General features: G+C 38.1%; 1 protein-coding gene across 1 annotated transcript; it reads left to right on the top strand.

The window, feature by feature from the left end:
- Positions 1-18,479: 18,479 nt before the first annotated feature.
- LOC308342844 (olfactory receptor 2T29-like) lies at positions 18,480-19,442 on the top strand (the record flags this gene model as incomplete). Its single annotated transcript, XM_080803500.1, has 1 exon — positions 18,480-19,442. One exon carries the CDS (start codon positions 18,480-18,482, stop codon positions 19,440-19,442), a length of 963 nt encoding a protein of 320 aa, XP_080659626.1.
- Positions 19,443-20,855: the final 1,413 nt, after the last annotated feature.

Genomic DNA, 20,855 nt, shown 5'->3' with positions numbered 1-20,855 from the left:
TGGAGTGGGAACGTCGGACTGATATCGGAAGATAAACAAAAGGGGGAGGGAGCCACCAGAGGCGACCGACTGGAAAATAATACCCCAATACGAGAGTGCCCGGCATCTGGGGACCAGCATTAACTTGGAGTCTTGTTGAAAGCACTCAAAAGAGCAAAGACTCGAGCGGGGAAATTGTGGGAATCGGGGCGGATAGGGATAGGGGCTTAAGTCCCCAGACCCAGGGCAGCATCCCCTGGCGCTGAGCCGGAGAGTGCGGCGGAGAAACCTGGTCTTTGTCCCGGAGTCGCCAGTGCGCCCGAGAATGGGTGGAGTCCGGCTCCCGTGAGGGGCTGGGAGCCACACCAGATGGCAGAACGCGCACCTTACTGGAGATGCGCGCGTGCCTCAATCTCCCCTGAGAGAGGTGCACGCCCAGCCTGGTGTTCTGAGACCCACGCGGCGATAGACCCACGCGGCGATAGAGCCGATAGAGCTGGAGGCGCCGCGCCCCAAACCATCACCTGGGAGAGGTGCGCGCAAGCCCTGAGCTCTCAGCCCCAGCCAGCGGGAAAATCTCAGTGTGCGATTGCTGCTTGGAACCTCTCTGGCGGTCTGGAGCTGCCCAGACAGCCACAGCTGCCTTGGTTTTGCGTACAAGCAGGAGATCCTGCGTCCCCAGGGACCGTGACTCAGAACCTGCTCTGCCAGCGGCCCAGCGGCTGCAGCACCTGCAGGGGAGCAGACTGAGGCTTCTCTCTGAGAGGGAGGTTGGGGTGCAGTTTTCTTTCCTCTAAACCTCCAAAAACCATCAAAAGCTGTCAAGGCGAGAGAAAAGAAGTGAACAAACATAAAAACCTCCAGAGAACAAAACCTTAAAAAAAACGTTTTTCTCAGAGCCCACCCCCTTGAGGGGGTCGGGAGGACTTAACTCAGGGAACATCATTGACTGAAAACCCACGTGGCAGCCCCCTCCCCCAGAAAACAAATCAGGAAAAAAAAAAAAAAAAGACTACAAGAGAACAACCACCACTACTTCATAGATACAACTTTTATTTTTAATTCTTTCCCACTATTCTGGTTCATTTTTTTTCTTTTTTTATATAGATAATTTTTTAACCTATTTACCATCACAGTGAGATGTCCAGTACATCAAATTCCATGATAAACTTCTAACCTGAATTTTTTGATACATACACATGTGTTTTTCTTTTGCTTTTCTATTTTCTTAATTTTTAAAAAAATTTTTAATTTAGTTTAGTCCAGTTTATTCCTTTTTTATTTTTATTTTCTAATATTCATATAGAGTTAAACTTCAAGGTAACCCCCTTTCTCCAAGCAATGCTACCCCTATAGGTGAACCAATTTTTAATCCCCCTTTTTCTTAGGAAAGTTGAGTCCTTTAACAAAGATATCAAGATACATCCAGGAAGAACCAAAATAACCTTCCTCGCCCACACCGAGAATCTATAACCATGCTCCCATCTTTTTCTTCTGCCAGTGTCTCTGTGTATTTATGTTTGTCCGGATAGTATATAAATCTTATACTTGGGGTTCTTCTTGACGAGGCTCCTCCTTTTTTTTTGCTAATATATATATATATTTTCTCTCATCATATACTTTCATCAGTCTTTTTGTTTGTCTGTTTTTGTTTGTATACGTCATAAACCTTACCCTGGGGCCCATTTGGGCTGAACCTTCACTTTTATCTTCCCTTTTTTTCCTGTCTCTCTCTCTCCCTCTTTTTTCTTTTTCTTTTCTTTTTTCTCTCATTTGGGTGGGGAATCCTGAGTGCTCAGAAGCGTTCCAGGGTGCACCTTGACTGCACCACGGTCAATACATCCAGCTACATCTGTCCAGTCATCTCTCACCAAAATGACTAGGAGGAGGAATCCCCAACAGAAGAAAAATACAGAGGATGGGCCTTCTGCAACAGAGCTAACGGCTATCAACATAGACAATATGTCAGAAAGAGAATTCAGGCTAACAATTATCCAGGCAATAGCTAGGCTGGAGAAAGCCATGGATGACCAAACAGAATTGATTAGGGCAGAATTGAAAGCGACCAGAGAGGAGGTTCATAATGTTAGGGCAGAGCTGAAGGCCACCAGGGATGAGGTTCACAACGCTCTCAATGAGTTCCAATCTAATCTAAATTCTCTAAAAGCTAGGGTAACTGAGACAGAAGATAGAATTAGTGATCTGGAGGACAAACAAATAGAGAGAAAGGATCAGGAGGAAGCCTGGAACAAACAGCTTAGAAGCCACGAAAACAGAATCAGGAAAATAAATGATGCCATGAAACGTTCCAACGTCAGAATTTTTGGAATCCCTGAAGGGGAGGAGAAAGAAAGAAGTCTAGAAGATATAGTGGATCAAGTTTTTCATGAAAATTTTCCCAATCTTGTGAATGGAACAAGTGTTCATGTCCTAGAAGTAGAAAGGTCCCCCCCCAAGATTATAAATTCAAAAAAAAACATCCAGGCACCTCATAGTAAAATTGAGGAATCATAATTGTAGATACAATCTCTTGAAAGCTGCTAGGACAAAGAACCTCCTTACATACAGAGGAAAGCCCATCAGAATAACGTCAGACCTGTCCACAGAGACCTGGCAAGCCAGAAAGGGCTGGCAAGATATATTCAGGGCACTAAATGAGAAGAACATGCAGCCAAGAATACTTTATCCAGCAAGACTGACATTCAAAATGGATGGAGAGATAAAGAGTTTCCAAGACCGGCAAGGCTTGAAAGACTATGCAACCACCAAGCCGACACTGCAGGAAATATTAAGGGGGGTTCTATAAAAGAGGAAAAATCCTAAGAATAGCATTGAACAGAAATATAGAGACAATCGACAGAAAGAAAGACTTCAAAGATAACACAATGTCAATAAAAACGTATCTACCAATAATCACTCTCAATGTGAATGGCCTAAATGCACCCATAAAACGACACAGGGTTGCAGATTGGATAAAACGACAGGACCCATCCATATGTTGTCTACAAGAGACCCATTTTGAACCTAAAGATACACCCAGACTGAAAGTGAAGGGATGGAGAAGCATCTTTCACGCCAATGGGCCTCAAAAGAAGGCCGGGGTAGCGATTCTCATATCAGATAAATTAGATTTTAAACTAAAGACGGTAGTCAAGGATACAGAAGGACACTACATCATTCTTAAAGGGACTATCCACCAAGATGATCTAACAATTGTAAATATCTATGCCCCCAATATGGGAGCAGCCAATTACATAAGAAAACTATTAATCAAGATAAAGAGTCATGTTGATATGAATACATTAATAGTAGGAGATCTTAACACGCCTCTCTCAGAAATAGACAGATCATCGAAGCAGAAAATCAATAAAGAAATAAGAGCATTGAATGACACATTGGACCAGATGGACCTCATAGATATATACGGAACATTCCACCCTAAAACAACAGAATACTCATTCTTCTCAAGTGCACATGGAACCTTCTCCAGAATAGGCCACATACTGGGTCACAAATCAGGGCTCAACCGATACCAAAAGACTGAGATGATTCCCTGCATATTCTCAGATCACAATGCTTTGAAACTGGAGCTCAATCACAAGGAAAAGTTCAGAAGGAACTCAAATACCTGGAAGCTAAAGACCACCTTGCTTAAGAATGCTTGGATCAACCAGGAGATCAAAGAAGAACTTCAACAATTTATGGAAACCAATGAGAACGAAGACACTTCACTCCAAAACCTATGGGATCCAGCAAAGGCGGTCCTAAGGGGGAAATTCATAGCCATCCAAGCCTCCCTCAAAAACATTGAAAAATCCAGAATACACCAGCTGTCTCTACACCTTAAAGAACTGGAGAATCAACAACAAATCAAACCAACTCCACACGTAAGAAGGGAAATAATCAAGATTAGAGCAGAGATCAACGAGGTAGAAACCAGAGATACAGTAGAACGTATCAACGAAACTAGAAGCTGGTTTTTTGAAAGAATCAATAAGATCGATAAACCATTGGCCACACTAATCCAAAAGAAAAGAGAGAAAGCCCAAATTAATAAAATTAAGAATGAAAAGGGAGAGATCACAACTAACACCAAGGAAGTAGAAACAATCATCAGAAGCTATTATCAACAGTTATATGCCAATAAGCTAAGCAACCTAGATGAAATGGATGCATTCCTGGAAAACTATAAACTCCCAAAATTGAACCAGGAAGAAATTGACAACCTGAATAGACCGATATCTAGTAACGAGATTGAAGCAGTGATCAAAAACCTCCCAAAAAACAAGAGCCCAGGACCTGACGGATTCCCTGGGGAATTCTATCAAACTTTCAAAGAAGAAATAATACCTATTCTCCTGAAGCTGTTTCAAAAAATTGAAGCAGAAGGAAAACTTCCAGACTCTTTTTATGAAGCCAGCATTACCCTGATCCCCAAACCAGGCAAAGACCCTACCAAAAAGGAGAATTTCAGACCGATATCACTGATGAATATGGATGCTAAGATTCTCAACAAGATCCTAGCAAACAGGATCCAACAGTACATTAAAAAGATTATCCACCATGACCAGGTAGGATTCATCCCTGGGTTACAAGGATGGTTCAACATTCGCAAATCAATCAATGTGATAGAACAAATCAATAAGAGAAGAGAGAAGAACCACATGATCCTCTCCATTGATGCAGAAAAAGCTTTTGACAAAATCCAGCATCCGTTCCTGATTAAAACGCTTCAAAGTATAGGGATAGAGGGAACATTCCTGAACTTCATCAAATCTATCTATGAAAAACCCACAGCAAATATCATCCTCAATGGGAAAAAGCTTGCAGCCTTCCCATTGAGATCAGGAACACGACAAGGATGCCCACTCTCACCACTCTTGTTCAACATAGTATTAGAAGTCCTAGCAACAGCAATCAGACAACAAAGAGAAATAAAAGGTATCCAGATTGGCAAGGAAGAAGTCAAACTCTCTCTCTTCGCAGATGACATGATTCTTTATATGGAAAACCCGAAAGACTCCACCTCCAAACTACTAGAACTCATACAGCAATTCAGTAATGTAGCAGGATACAAAGTCAATGTCCAGAAATCAGTGGCTTTCTTATACACTAACAATGAAAATACAGAAAGGCAAATTAGAGAATCGATTCCATTTACTATAGCACCAAAAACCATAAGATACCTCGGAATAAACCTAACCAAAGAGGTTAAAGATCTGTACTCGAGGAACTACAGAACACTCCTAAAAGAAATTGAAGAAGACACAAAAAGATGGAAGACCATTCCATGCTCTTGGATGGGAAGAATAAACATCGTTAAAATGTCTATACTGCCCAGAGCAATCTATACTTTTAATGCCATTCCAATCAAAATTCCACCAGTATTTTTCAAAGAGCTGGAGCAAATAATACTAAAATTTGTATGGAATCAGAAGAGACCCCGAATTGCTAAGGAAATGTTGAAAAACAAAAATAAAACTGGTGGCATCACGTTACCTGATTTCAAGCTTTCCTACAAAGCTGTGATCACCAAGACAGCATGGTACTGGCATAAAAACAGACACATGGACCAGTGGAACAGAGTAGAGAGCCCAGATATGGACCCTCAACTCTATGGTCAAATAATCTTTGACAAAACAGGAAAAAATATCCAGTGGAAAAAAGACAGTCTCTTCAATAAATGGTGCTGGGAAAACTGGACAGCTATATGTAGAAGAATGAAACTTGACCATTCTCTTACACCGTACACAAAGATAAACTCGAAATGGATAAAAGACCTCAACGTGAGACAGGAATCCATCAGAATCCTCGAGGAGAACATAGGGAGTAACCTCTTTGATATGAGCCACAGCAACTTCTTTCAAGATATGTCTCCAAAGGCGAAGGAAACAAAGGCAAAGATGAACTTCTGGGACTTCATCAAGATAAAAAGCTTCTGCACAGCAAAAGAAACAGTCATCAAAACAAAGAGGCAACCCACGGAATGGGAGAAGATATTTGCAAATGACAGTACAGATAAAAGGTTGATATCCAGGATATATAAAGAACTCCTCAAACTTAACAGACACAAAACAGATAATCATATTAAAAAATGGGCAGAAGATATGAACAGACACTTCTCCAATGAAGACATACAGATGGCTACCAGACACATGAAAAAATGTTCATCATCACTAGCCATCAGGGAGATTCAAATCAAAACCACATTGAGATACCACCTTACACCAGTTAGAATGGCCAAAATTAGCAAGACAGGAAACAACGTGTGTTGGAGAGGATGTGGAGAAAGGGGAACCCTCTTCCACTGTTGGTGGGAATGCAAACTGGTGCAGCCACTTTGGAGAACAGTGTGGAGATTCCTCAGGAAATTAAAAATAGATCTTCCCTATGACCCTGCAATTGCACTGCTGGGTATTTACCCCAAAGATACAGATGTAGTGAAAAGAAGGGCCATCTGTACCCCAATGTTTATAGCAGCAATGGCCACGGTCGCCAAACTGTGGAAAGAACCAAGATGCCCTTCAACGGATGAATGGATAAGGAAGATGTGGTCCATATACACTATGGAGTATTATGCCTCCATCAGAAAGGACGAATACCCAACTTTTGTAGCAACATGGACAGGACTGGAAGAGATTATGCTGAGTGAAATAAGTCAAACAGAGAAAGTCAAGTATCATATGGTTTCACTTATTGGTGGAGCATATCAAATAATATAGAGGACAAGGGTAGATGGAGAGGAGAAGGAGTTGAGGGAAATTGGAAGGGGAGGTGAACCATGAGAGACTATGGACTCTGAAAAACAACCTGAGGGTTTTGAAGGGGCGGGGTGGGAGGGTGGGGGAACCAGGTGGTGGGTATTAGGGAGGGCACAGATTGCATGGAGCACTGGGTGTGGTGAAAAAACAATGAATACTGTTACGCTGAAAATAAATAAAAAATTAAAAAAAAATAGATAGAAAACCTAAATGTGACTTGAACGTATAAAACTCCTAGAAGGGAATATAAGCAGTAACCTGTTTGAGCTCAGCCATAATGAAGTCTTCAAACTGCTGGAAGAAACATTCCTAAAATTTGTATGGAACCATAAAAGACCCTGAATTGCCAGGAAACTGTTGAAAAAGAAAAAAAAAGCTGGGAGCATCACATTTCCTGATTTGAAGCTATATTACAGAGCTGTGATCACCAAGACAGCATGGTATTGGCACAAAAACAAACAGATCAGTGGAACAGAATAGAGAGCCCAGATATGGACCTTAAACTCTATGGTCAAATAATCTTCGACAAGGCAGGAAAAAATATCCAATGGAAAAAATATGTGATGCTGGGAAAATAGGACAGCTATATAAAAAAGAATGAAACTCGACCATTCTCTTGCACCATACACAAAGGTAAACTCAAAATGGATGAAAAATTTCAATGTGAGACAGGAATCCATCAAAATCCTGGAGGAGAACATAGGCAGTAACCTCTTTGACATCATCCACAGCAACTTCTTTCAAGATATGTCTCCAAAGGTAAGGGAAACAAAAATTAAAATGAACTTTTGGGATGGAAATTGTCAACAAAACAAAGAGGCAACCCACGGAATGCAAATGAACTACAGACAAAGTGCTGATATCCAAGATCTTTAAAGAACTTCTCAATCTCAACACCCAAAAAACAAATAAGTCATAAAATGAGCAGACAACATGAGCAGAAACTTCTCCAAAGAAGACACGCAAATGGATAATAGACACACGAAAAATTGTTCATCATCAATAGTCATCAGGGAAATTCAAATCAAAACCACATTGAAATACACTTTACACCAGTGCGAATGGCAGAAATCGATAAGGCAAGAGACAACAAATGTTAGAGATGTTTTGGAGAAAGGGGAACCCTCTTACACTGTTAGTGGGAATTTAAGTTATGCAGCCATTTTGGAAAACCCCATGGAGGATTCTCCAAAAATTAAAAATAAAACTACCCTACGAACCAGCAATTGCCTTACTGGGTATTTACCCCAAAGATACAGATGTAGTGAAAAGAAGGGCCATATGCACTCCAATATTCATTGTAGCAATGTCCACAATAGCCAAAATGTGGAAAAAAGCAATATGGCCTTCAACAGATGAATGTATAAAGAAGATGTGGTCAATATACACAATGGCATATTACTCAGCCATCAGAAAGGATAAATACCCAACTTTTGTGTCAACATGGTTGGGACTGGAAGAGATTATGCAAAGTGAATTAAGTTAAGCAGAAAATGTCAATGATCATATGACTTTGCTTATTTGAGGAACATAAGGAATAGCATTGAGCACATTAGAAGGAAGGCAAAAATGAAGGGGGAGAAATCGGAGTAGGAGATGAACCACAAGAGACTATGGACTCCAGGAATCAAACTGAAGGTTTTAGAAGAGAAGGAGGTAGGGGGATGGGGTAGCTGCGTGATGGGTATTAAGGAGGGCATGGATTGCATGGAACACTGGGTGTTATATACAAATAATGAATCATGGAATACTACATCAAAGGCTAACAATGTAGTGTATGGTGACTAACATAACATAATAATAATTAAAAAACAACACTCAAATTCTAACTCAGTATGTCTCCCAAGGCAAGGGAAACAAAACCAAAAATAAACTCTTGAGATTTTCTTAAAGGAAAAAGTTTCTCCATAATGAAGGAAAAAGTCAACAAAACTAAAAGGCAACCTGTGGAATGGGAAAAGATATTTCCAAATGGCATATCTGATAAGAGTTAGCATCCCAAATAAATAAAGATATTATAAATCTCAACAACCAAAAAACAAATAATCCAATTTTAAAATGGGCAGAAGACATGAACAGACATTTGCCCAAAGAAAAAATCCACACATACCACAGACATGAAAAGATGCTCAACTTCACTCATCATCAGGGAAATACAAATTAAAACTATAAAGAGATATCACTTCACACCTGTTAGAAGAGCTGAAATCAACAACACAGGAAAATACAGGCATTGGTGAGGATGTGGAGAAAGGGAAACTTTTCTACACTGCTTTTGGGAATGCAAACTGGTGTATCTACTTTGGAAAACAATATGGAGACTACGAAAATTTAAAAACAAAACTGGCTTACGATCCAGGAATTGCACTATTAAGTGTTAACACAAAGAGTACAAAAATAATATGAAAGGATACACACACCCTGATATTTATAACAACTTTACAAACAATAGCTAAATTATGGAAAGAGCCAAGTGTGCATTGACTGATGAATGGATACAGAAGAGGTGATGCGTGTGCGTGCGCACACACACACACACACACACACATACACACACACACAAATGGAACATTTCTCAGCCATAAAAAGGAATGAAATCTTGCCATTTTCAATGACAGGACCGGAGCTAGAGAGTATGATGCTAAGTGAATTAAGTTTGTGAGAGAAAGACAAACACACATGGTTTTACTCATTTGTGGCATTTAAGAAACAAAAAATGAGTAGACTGACAAATATATATAGAGAAAGCACAAAACTGACTCTTAACTATAGAGAACAAATTGACAGTTATCCAAAGGAAGGAGGTAAGAGGCTTCAGTTAAAGGGTGATGCGGATTAAGAGTGCACTTGTGATCAGGACCAGGTGTTGTATGGAAGAGCTGAATCACTATTTTGTACACTGAAACTAATACTACACTTGGTTAACTAACTGAAATTTAAATAAAAACTTAAAAAATACTGACTAGGACAAAAATAAAAATAGCAGTTTAGAGAAAAAAAGCCATTGGGGTCTAGGATGAGTCTTCTGCCAACTAAAACCCTGGAGGACACAGTAGGCTCCAGTACACAAGTATGGGCCTTACAAACAAAAGGCATTGTCTAAAGAAAGGATGTCATGGACAAAAATGCCATGAGAAAATAATCAACTTAGTTCCAGAACATATATATATATGTTTCATATATATATATATATATATAAATATAAATATATATATAAATATATATATATATTTCAGAAGAATTGCTCTTATCTTGTTCTCTGCTTTATCCAACTGCCTGGTACATATGCAACAAATATTAATAGTTTAAAGCAAAATTTAAGAAGCAACCCATGGAATGGGAGAAGGTATTTGCAAATAAGATTACAAATAAAGGACTGATATCCAAGATCTATAAAGAACTTCTCAAACCCAACACCCGAAAAACAAATAATCCATTCAAAAAAATGGGCAGAAGACATGAATGAACACTTCTCCAAAGAAGACATGCAAATGGCTAAAAACACATGAAAACACGTTCATCATCACTAGCCATCAGGTAAATTCAAATCAGAACCACAATGAGATAACACCTTACATCAATTAGAATGGCCAAAATTAACACGGCAGTAAACAATGTGTGTTGGAGAGGATGTGGAGAAAGGGGAACCCTCTTACACTGTTGGTGGGAATGCAAGTTGGTGAAGCCACTTTGGAAAACAGTATGGAGATTCCTTAAGAAATTAAAAATAGAGCTTCCCTTTGACCCTGCAATTGTACTATTGGGCATTTACCCCAAAGATACGGGTGTATCGAAAAGCAGGGCCATCTGTACCCCAATGTTCATAGCATCAATGACCACAATTGCCAAACTGTGGAAAGAACCAAGATGCCCTTCAATGGATGAATAGATAAGGAAGATATGGTCCAAATATACAATGGAATATTATACCTCCATCAGAAAGGATGAATACCCAACTTTTGTATCAACATGGGTGGGACTGAAGGAGATTATGCTGAGAGAAATAAGTCAAGCAGAGAGAGTCAATTATCATTATGGTTTCACTTACTTGTGGAGCGTAAGGAATGACATGGAGGATATGGAGGAGGAAAGGAAAAGTGAATTGGGGGAAATTGGAGGGGGAGACGAACTATGAGAGCCTGTGGACTCTGAGAAACTAACTGAAGGTTTTGGAAGGGAAGGTTATGGGGGAGTAGGTTAAGCCTGGTGGTAGATATTAAGGGGCGCACATACTGCATGAAGCACTGGGTGTGGTGTATAAACAATGAATCTTGGAAAACTGAAAAAATGAAATTAAAAAAATAAAATCCATTCTGCCCATCAAAAAAAGAAAAATTAACAAAACAAGAAACAACAAATGTCAGAGAGCATGTGGAGAAAGGGGAACTGTCTTACGCTGTTGGTTGGGATGCAAGTTGGTAAAAGCCATTCTAGGCAAGAGGATGGAGGTTCTTCAAGACATTAAAAATAGAGCTACCCTGTGAACCAGCAATTGCACTACTAGGTATTTACCCCAAAGATACAGATCTAGTGAAAAGAAGGGGCACATGCACCCTGATGTTCATAGCAGCAATGTCCACAATAGCCAAACTGTGGAAGGAGCCAAAATATCCTTCAACTGATGAATGGATAAAGAAGATGTGACACATATCTATATTGGAATATTACTCAGCCACCAAAAAGGATGAATGCCTGTCATTTGCATTGACATGGATGGAACTGTAGAGTGTTATACTATGTGAAGTAAGTTCAGTAGAGAAGGACAATTATCATATTGTTTCCCTCATATGTGGAACATAAGGAATAGCATGTAGGACCATAAGGGAAGGAGGGAAAACTGAAGGGGAAGAAATCATAAAGGGAGACCAACCATGATAGACTATGGACTCCAGGAAACAAACTGAAGGTTACAGAAGGGAGGGGGGTAGGAGGATGGGGTAGCTAGGTCATGGGTATTAAGGAGGGCCTGTGTTGTAATGAACAGTGGGTTTTATATGCAACTAATGAATCATTGATCACAGCATCAAAAACTAATGATGTACTATATGGTGGCTAACTGAACATAACAAAAAAAACAAAAAATAAGTTTTAATGCAAAATATTTATCTGAGAGATTACATTATGGTTGATTTAAAAAATTTTTAAATACTAGTTTGTATTATTGAAATATATCTGACATACAATGTTATATTAATTTCAGGTATGCAATATATTGATTAAATTTTCTTTTTAATGGTTCGTGTTTTTATATTTTTCTTTTTTTAAGATTTTTAAAAATTTGATAGAGAAAGCAAGAGAGGGAATACAAGCAAGGTAAGTGGGAGAGGGAGAGTCAGGCTCCCTGCTCAGCAGGGAGCCCAACATGGGGTTTGATATCAGGACCCTGGGATCATGACCTGAGCCAAAGGCAGACACGTAAAGACTGAGCCACCCAGGCGCCCTTTATTTTTCTATTATTAGCATATCAACATTGAAATTATTAAGGAGGGCACATATTGCATGGAGCACAGGGTGTGGTGCATAAACAGTGAATTTTGGAACACTGAAAAAAATGAAATAAAAAATAAATTATAAAACAATTACCCGAAAATGCAACATTAAAGCAACGCTGATTACAATGGAAAGACAGAAAAAAGACTAAAATCAATAATCTAATAAAAAATGATTGAGAAAGTGAAGTAAAGTGACCCCTTTGATAATATTCTCAATTATAGTACTAATTAGTGGTGCTGTCCTTGATATATCAATTGGTCTATGAGTTGCAGATACAACTCTCCTATTTTTCAGATAAGAGAAAGTGAAGAGAATTATATCACTACCTCACGCAATATTTTTAAAAATTAAATGAGAATAGATAAACAAATATGTAAAGAAAATGTTCTATAGTGTAAAAATGCTAAGGCCACATATAATCTGGTATCTATTTCACAGATAAGATTTTATTGGTAATAGTGAAATATGAGATTACTGTTAATATTTCTAAGATTGCCAGTTTATTAATAAGGAAAGATTGGGATGCCTGGGTGGCTCAGTTTTTTAAGCATCTGCCTTCAGCTCAGGTCATGATCCCAGGGTCCTGGGATCAAGTCCTTCATTGGGATCCTTGATCATTGGGGAGACTTTCACTTTCCCTGCTTGTGCACTTCCTCTCTGTCTGACAAATAAATAAAATAACATATTTTAAAAATAATAAGAAAATATTTTAAAAAGACATGAGGAGAGAACCAGAATAGCACAACAGGGAAACATATTGCCTTTGTTGTTGTTGTTGTTGCTGGGTCCCTTAACTACACTCTTCTTCAAAGTCCCAGAAGGAATTTATCAATAACAAACCTCATCAACTACCATAATGGGCATGGACAAACCAGGATGATGTCACTCTCCTGTTTATCTTTGCATAAAAGTTATTTAACTATGGCCACACACTATTACCCAGATGGGTAAGGGCTGCACCATCTTCAGATGATGAGGTCAATCATATAGAAAGAACTGCAGGAGCAAAAGCGTAATTAATGTTTTTGACTTGTTCTCCTTCTGATACATGCTATTAGTCCTTGACCATGTTTCCTCAGTTATTCCCTATCATCTATTTCTATGAAGAAAAGAAAATGTGTTTTTTAAAAATTCAAGCACAATTAACATACAGTGTTACAATAGGTTAAGTTGTATGATATAATGATTCAGTAATTCTAGATAATTCTCTGTGATAATCAAGATAAGTGTACTCTTAATTGCTCTTTTTTGATTGAATCAGGTAGCAATAACTTTCTGCCACATATCAGGAAATAGCTTTTTGGCTTCCATTTATGTATGGACAAAAGAATATGCATGCCTGCCATATTTTGAATGATACGTTTGTTTTATCAAGGCTGAACTTTTACAGAAGTAACGAATCTGATTTTACTTTGAGTGGGCATTATTTCTGGTAGAGAACTGAAACAAATGTGTCAAATATATATATTTCTTATATGAAACTGACAGTGGTGGGTGTGCCCAAATTGTAGACTGTGAAGGAAAGATAGGGTTCTATAAAGCTACGGCAGCATTATAGGCTCTGGATTCTATCACCTGATTGAGATTGAGACACAAATTCTCCCTCAGGTAAATTGTGTGATGCTACTTAGTTACCCCGATAATTTTTTAAAAGAATTTTCTCTTATATTATTTTTATGTTAAAATATCTATATTGAGAATTTGAATTGTTTTATTTGTAAAAGATATAAATATGATTAAGTACTTCATTGACTCATGGGGAAGGTAAAATACAGAATGATATAGAACAATTTCTGGGGTTTTGTCATCTTTGAGTAAAGATTTGGTATTCTGGGGGTGCCTGGGTGGCTCAGTGGGCTAAAGCCTCTGCCTTTGGCTCAGGTCATGATCTCAGCATCCTGGGATTGAGCCCCGCATCAGGCTCTCTGCTTAGCAGGGAGCCTGCTTCCCCCCCTCTCTCTGTCTGCCTCTCTGTCTACTTGTGATCTCTGCCTGTCAAATAAATAAATAAAATCTTTAAAAAAAAGGATTTGGTATTCTTTTTTTTAAGATTTTATTTATTTATTTGACAGAGAGAGATCACAAGTAGTCAGAGAGGCAGGCTGAGAGAGAGAGGGGGAAACAGGCTCCCCACTGAGCAGAGAGCCAGATGTGGGGCTTGATCCCAGTACCCTGGGATCATGACCTGAGCCAAAGGCAGAGGCTTTAACCCACTGAGCCACCCAGGTGCCCCAAAATTTGATATTCTATCACCACAATTGAAAAACAAACCAACAGGATGCCTGGATGGCTCACTTGGTTAAGTGTCTGCTTTCAGCTCAGGTCATGATCTCAGGGCCCTGGGATTGAGACCCACATTGGCTCCCTGCTCAGTGGGGAGTCTGCTTCTCTATTTCCCTTTGCCCCCACCCCTGCTTGTGCTCTCTCTCTTTCTGACAAATAAATAAATCTTTAAAAAAATAAAAATAAAAAAACAAAAAACAAGGTGATAGGATAAAAATTAAAAATATGTATTTAAATTTATTTTAAATTTAAATTAAAATGTATATATTTATATATTTTAGTAAACTCTTTACTCAACATGGGGTTCAAACTCACAATCACAAAATCAAGGGTCACATGACTTTCACTGAGCCATCCAGGTGCCCCAACCACCACTATTAATAATTCCCCAATTTAAATATGCACTATTTTATTTACATTAAACACAAACAATTGAATAGAGAAAATAAGAATGAATAGAGTGGGCTGTTATCTTGTGTGGTACAGACACTATACCATTGTCTGTCTGGTGTGCCAAGAAGACTGCTGAGTGTGGCTTGATCACAGTGACTCCCACTAACCAAAGTACAACAGAGATTTGCTTCATTTGATTTAAAAAATTGACTCAGAGTGGCACCTGGGTGGCTCAGTGGGTTAAAGTCTCTGCCTTCGGCTCAGGTCATGATCCCAGGGTCCTGGGATCGAGCCCCGCATCAGGCTCTCTGCTCAGTGCGGAGCCTGCTTCCCCCTCTCTCCCTGCCTGCCTCTCTGCCTACTTGTGATCTCTCTCTCTGTGTCAAATAAATAAAAAACATCTTTAAAAAAATTGACTCAGAAATCAGGTAGGTTTCATTTTTACTGGGCTGTTTTAAAATATTGCATGGAGGTCAGCTTTCATTTGTGTAGTGGGAGTGGAAAATGAGAATAAGTTTGTATTTTTTAATGGAACATGTAGCAGTTTTTTGGAGTATTTATATTAGGCATCAGATATATTTTCAGTGCTTTCTACTGCTTTGCAACCCAGAGCTTGGGACTGCTAATAAGCTGAATATTGTAATTAGTCTTTGTAATCATTAGAGGAGTATATAATGTTTCGAAAGTCAGAAGTTATTACTGAAATACCCTGTATCATGACCACTCCTAAACTATTCCTAGAGAGAAGAGCCAGTATTTGTTTATTCTTTATTTTTGTTGGTAAGGAATTTTAAAATTCAACATTTAACATGCCCGTAGTTGGGAAGTTGTGAAGGTTTGATCTCTTGAAGAGAAAATGTAAAAGAGGTATTAGTGATTTTTTTTAAGAATAGACAGATATATTTTATTTCCATTGTTTTTTCTTATTTATTTTGAGCCATTTTAAAATTCTACTGTAAATACACACACACACACACACACACACACACACACACACACACACACAAAATACTTTAGCCTAAACAGAGGGGCTGTGACCTCCTTCAGTGTAACCAACTTACTTTTTTTTCTTTTGTCTTCAGCATTTAACACAGGTATAGGTCTTGAGGTTTTGAGTAGCCAGATTTGGTATTGTATAGGGAGTTGTATTATAGTCAGAGATAAACTCAACATTATTCAGTTTTGCTCTCTACATCTCAGTTTTGATGAAAAACTGGTTACTCTAGACAATAAAGTAGATTATGTTTGTAAAAGCAACTAAAGCTTGTCTTGTAAATGACAAAGATCTTGTAAATGTGAATTCTTCTTCCTGAGTTTTAGAACAAATAGTAGGACATTTAAGTAGATAAAGTTGGAGAAGCGCATACTAGATAGTACTAAGATTTTCCATAAAGATCTGCTTAACCAGAGTAAAAATAATAAATATATCATATATAAATATAAATATATATTAGTCTGGGACTACAGAAATTGAGAAATCCAAATTTTATATAGATACTAAAACTGGCTAACTGAAATAATTCATTTTATATTATAAAACACAAATCATAATTGCCATCTCTTACCTAGATTTTGCATGATAATCATCATAGATATAGATATTAACTCTTTAAATTAACAATATATGTGCTTATTCATCTGTACCTTGTAATGTTCTAAGCACTTTCATTATGTTACATCATTTAATCCTGAACATACTTGAGAGCTAACATTATATTCCTGTTTTTATGTAAAGTTGACAAAGGGACTGTGGGTACAGGACACTCTGGACCCATAGTCACAGTCCAGCCCCAAAGTGTGGACTCCTAAATTGATGTCCCTAAGATATCTAAGGGGTTGGTCATTGGTGAGGACCCTGATTTGCTCCTGTGGATACATGGATCACTATGCACAACCACAGAGCATCACACCCTGGCTTGACTGTACAGAAAGTAGGGGTTCACATTTTTGGTATAAATATTTCCCAAGTTATGTTTCAGTTACTTTCTAAATATTTCTCGTATAGAATATATACCTAAGAGTTTTTAAGATCCAGTTGGGTCTTTAAACCTGAAAGGTTGATTCAATTTCGATTTCCATAATAAAAAACTCTATAAACAGGAGATTTTATTTTTTCCATAATTCAATTTTTGTGTTTTTCTATGGCAATTATTCCAAAAATTTCCATACTCATTGATAAACAACTAACCATCATCAGGAAATCTCATGACCTTGAACTGTGGCAACTTTACTGTAAGTTACCAATATTAACTTCACAGACAATGTTATAGTAATTTCAGGTATACAACATTGTGATTTAACAAACTATATGTTATGCTATGTTTACAAGTGTAGGTTACAGCTGTCACCATACAGGCTATTATGATATCATTGATTATATTCCTTAATGCTGTGTTTTTTATTCCTGTGACTTATTCACTCCATAACTGGAAGATTGTATGTCCCATTCCCTGTTGACCATCGTGTCCATCACCCTACACTTCTCCCCTCTGGTAACCATCAGTTTCTTCTATATATTTCTAGGACTCATACTGTTTTTTCTTTATTCATTTATATTTTTAGATTCCACATATGAGTGAAATTATGTAATATTTGTCTTTCTCAGTTTGACTTATTTCACTTATAATACCCTTGTGGATCCAACTGTGTTATAAAAAGGGCAAGAATCTCAATCCACTATGATAATGGTATAATATATATGCAGACACACACCATTCCTTCCTTATCCACTGAAGTAGTTTCCATATCTTGTCTATTGTAAATAACATTGCAATAAACATATGGGTGCATATAAAAATATACAATAAAAATACACAATGAAATATTATTCAGGCCATAAAAATGAAATCTTGCCATTTGCAATGACATGGATGAGCTAGAGAGTATTATGTTAAATGAAATAAATCAGAGAAAGAGAAATATCATGTGATTTCACTCATATGTGGAATTTAAGAAACAAAGCAAATGAGTAAAGGGGTAAAAAAGAAGAGAGAGAGAGACAAACCAAGAAACAGACTCAACCATTGAGAACAAACTGGTGGTTACGAGAACGCAGGTGGCTGAGGGGATGGGTTAAACAGGTTATAGGGATTAAGAGTGCATGTGTGATGAGCACCAGGTGTTACACGAAAATGTTGAATCACTGTATTCTACACTTGAAATTAATATTACACCATATGTTAACTAATTTGAATTTAAATACAACTTAAAAAATGAAGATCATCTGGAGATTTGAAAAAAAAAATAAAAATAAGGGTGCATATACTCTTTTTGCTTTCTTTGGGGGAAAATGTATACCCAGAGGTGGAATGACTAAGTATTGATATCTTTGATCCATAGTTGTGAATTCTTAGATTTCCAATAAATTTGGTCAATTATAGGTAATTTATAATCCAAAAATTTACAGGTCCTTGGAACTTTCCCTTATTGGCACCCAGTTTGCTATGTGTAAACATGTACATATGCACACATGCACACGTGCGTACACACACACACACACACAAAGGGTTATTTTGGGTGGTCATATCCCATGAGTGATCTATCAACTCCATAGTTCTCCTAGGTGATCCAATGGAGAATACAACTTGGGTGGCCAACCATACTGGACGATCAGATTTTGACCTAGTGGGACTCTTCAGTCAATCCAAGTACCCAGCTCTCCTTTGCGTGGTGATTTTTGTAGTTTTCCTGATGGCCTTGTCTGGAAATACCATCCTGATCCTTCTGATCCACTGTGATGTTCACCTTCATAACCCCATGTACTTTTTTATCACCCAGTTGTCTCTCATGGATGTGATGTACATTTCTGTAACTGTGCCCAAGATGCTCATGGACCAGGTCATGGGTGTGAATAAGATCTCAGTCCCTGAATGTGGGTTGCAGATGTTTCTCTATCTGACAATAGGAGGTTCAGAATTTTTTCTTCTAGCTGCCATGGCCTATGACCGCTATGTGGCCATCTGCCATCCACTCCGTTATCCTATCCTCATGAACCATAGGGTGTGTCTCCTCTTGGTGTCTTCCTCCTGGTTTCTAGGATCTGTGGATGGATTTATGCTCACACCCATCACCATGAACTTCCCCTTCTGCAGATCCAGAGAGATCCACCATTTCTTCTGTGAGGTCCCTGCTGTAATGAAGCTTTCCTGCTCAGACACTTCCCTCTATGAGACTCTCATGTACCTGTGCTGTGTTCTCATGATCCTCATCCCTGTGACAATCATTTCAAGCTCCTATTCTTTCATCCTCTTCACCATCCACAGGATGAACTCAGCAGAGGGACGGAAAAAGGCCTTTGCCACTTGTTCTTCCCACATGATGGTGGTCATCCTCTTCTATGGCGCTGCTGTCTATACCTACATGCTACCCACCTCCTATCACACCCCTGAGAAGGACATGATTGTATCTGTCTTTTATACCATAGTCACTCCTGTTCTAAATCCTTTAATTTATAGTCTTAGGAATAAGGATGTCACAAGAGCCCTAAAAAAATTGTTGAATGTGGGATCTGTCCTACAGGAAACTATGAAGTAGGGAATATTTGTACTAACGTGTTTTTTCCCCTTCACTCTACAAATTAAAACTTTAGGACCTTATGCCAATATTTTTCTTCAGATTCTTATAACACAATGTGTCATCATCTCTTTGTCGCTTTTGAAAGCATTATGCCCCTGTACTGGAAAGCTCTTCCTTTTTACACTTCTGCATTCAAAGTATTTGTACAATTGTATTGTATCCATGTTGCATTTTTCTGAATATTCATATTCTTAAGGAGTAAGTGATAAAATATTTAGAAACAAAGATCATAAGGTGTACAACTGATGAAAGAGAGATGGAGAGAGAGATGATAAACCGAATGGGGTATAAACTTATAGGAGAATCTAGGCAAAAGGTTATATAAGTGTTAATTGTACTATTATTATTCATACTAACTCTCCATAAATTTGAAATTATTTAAGAATAAAACATAAAGGATCCAAATTTTTACTATTTTAAAAATGTGTCCTTGTTGCATGGTGGCAGTGTGACAAATCTTGGAATTAATGCACAAGTTAACATGGCTGATCAATACTGCAAAAATTCAGTTATTGGTCTTTTTAAAAAATGTTTATTGTGTTATGTTAGTCACCATAAAATGCATCATTAGTTTTTGATGCAGTATTCCAAGATTCATTGTTTATGGCCTGTGTTTAACTAGGACGATTTTGTTCTTTAGGTTCTAAAACTGAAGGTATCCTGTGGCTATTACCTCTACAAAATCATTAGCACATTGTGGTAAAAGGTACTATGGGAAAAATATTAACCTTAACAAGGAGGGCTTAGGGAAGCTTTCCAGCATAAGGTGGTATTAGAGCTGATATTTAAAGTGTTTAGCTTATTACACAAACAAGCAGAGGAAGATCATCAAATATTCAGTCCTTACTTTATTCAAAAAACATCTTATCCTACAATAAAAAAAAAACAAATAGCTAAGAGAATTTTTTTTAAATTAAATTTTTTATTTATTTTCAGCGTAACAGTATTCATTGTTTTTTCACCACACCCAGTGCTCCATGCAATCTGTGCCCTCCCTAATACCCACCACTTGGTTCCCCCACCCTCCCACCCCGCCCCTTCAAAACCCTCAGGTTGTTTTTCAGAGTCCATAGTCTCTCATGGTTCACCTCCCCTTCCAATTTCCCTCAACTCCCTTCTCCTCTCCATCTACCCTTGTCCTCTATATTATTTGTTATGCTCCACCAATAAGTGAAACCATATGATACTTGACTTTCTCTGTTTGACTTATTTCACTCAGCATAATCTCTTCCAGTCCTGTCCATGTTGCTACAAAAGTTGGGTATTCGTCCTTTCTGATGGAGGCATAATACTCCATAGTGTATATGGACCACATCTTCCTTATCCATTCATCCGTTGAAGGGCATCTTGGTTCTTTCCACAGTTTGGCGA

Source organism: Martes martes (assembly GCF_963455335.1).
Source record: "Martes martes genome assembly, chromosome: 5".
NCBI classification, from domain to species: Eukaryota; Metazoa; Chordata; class Mammalia; order Carnivora; family Mustelidae; genus Martes; species Martes martes.
The sequence above is the reverse complement of the archived record's forward strand: the minus strand, read 5'-3'. Positions and strand labels throughout refer to the sequence as shown.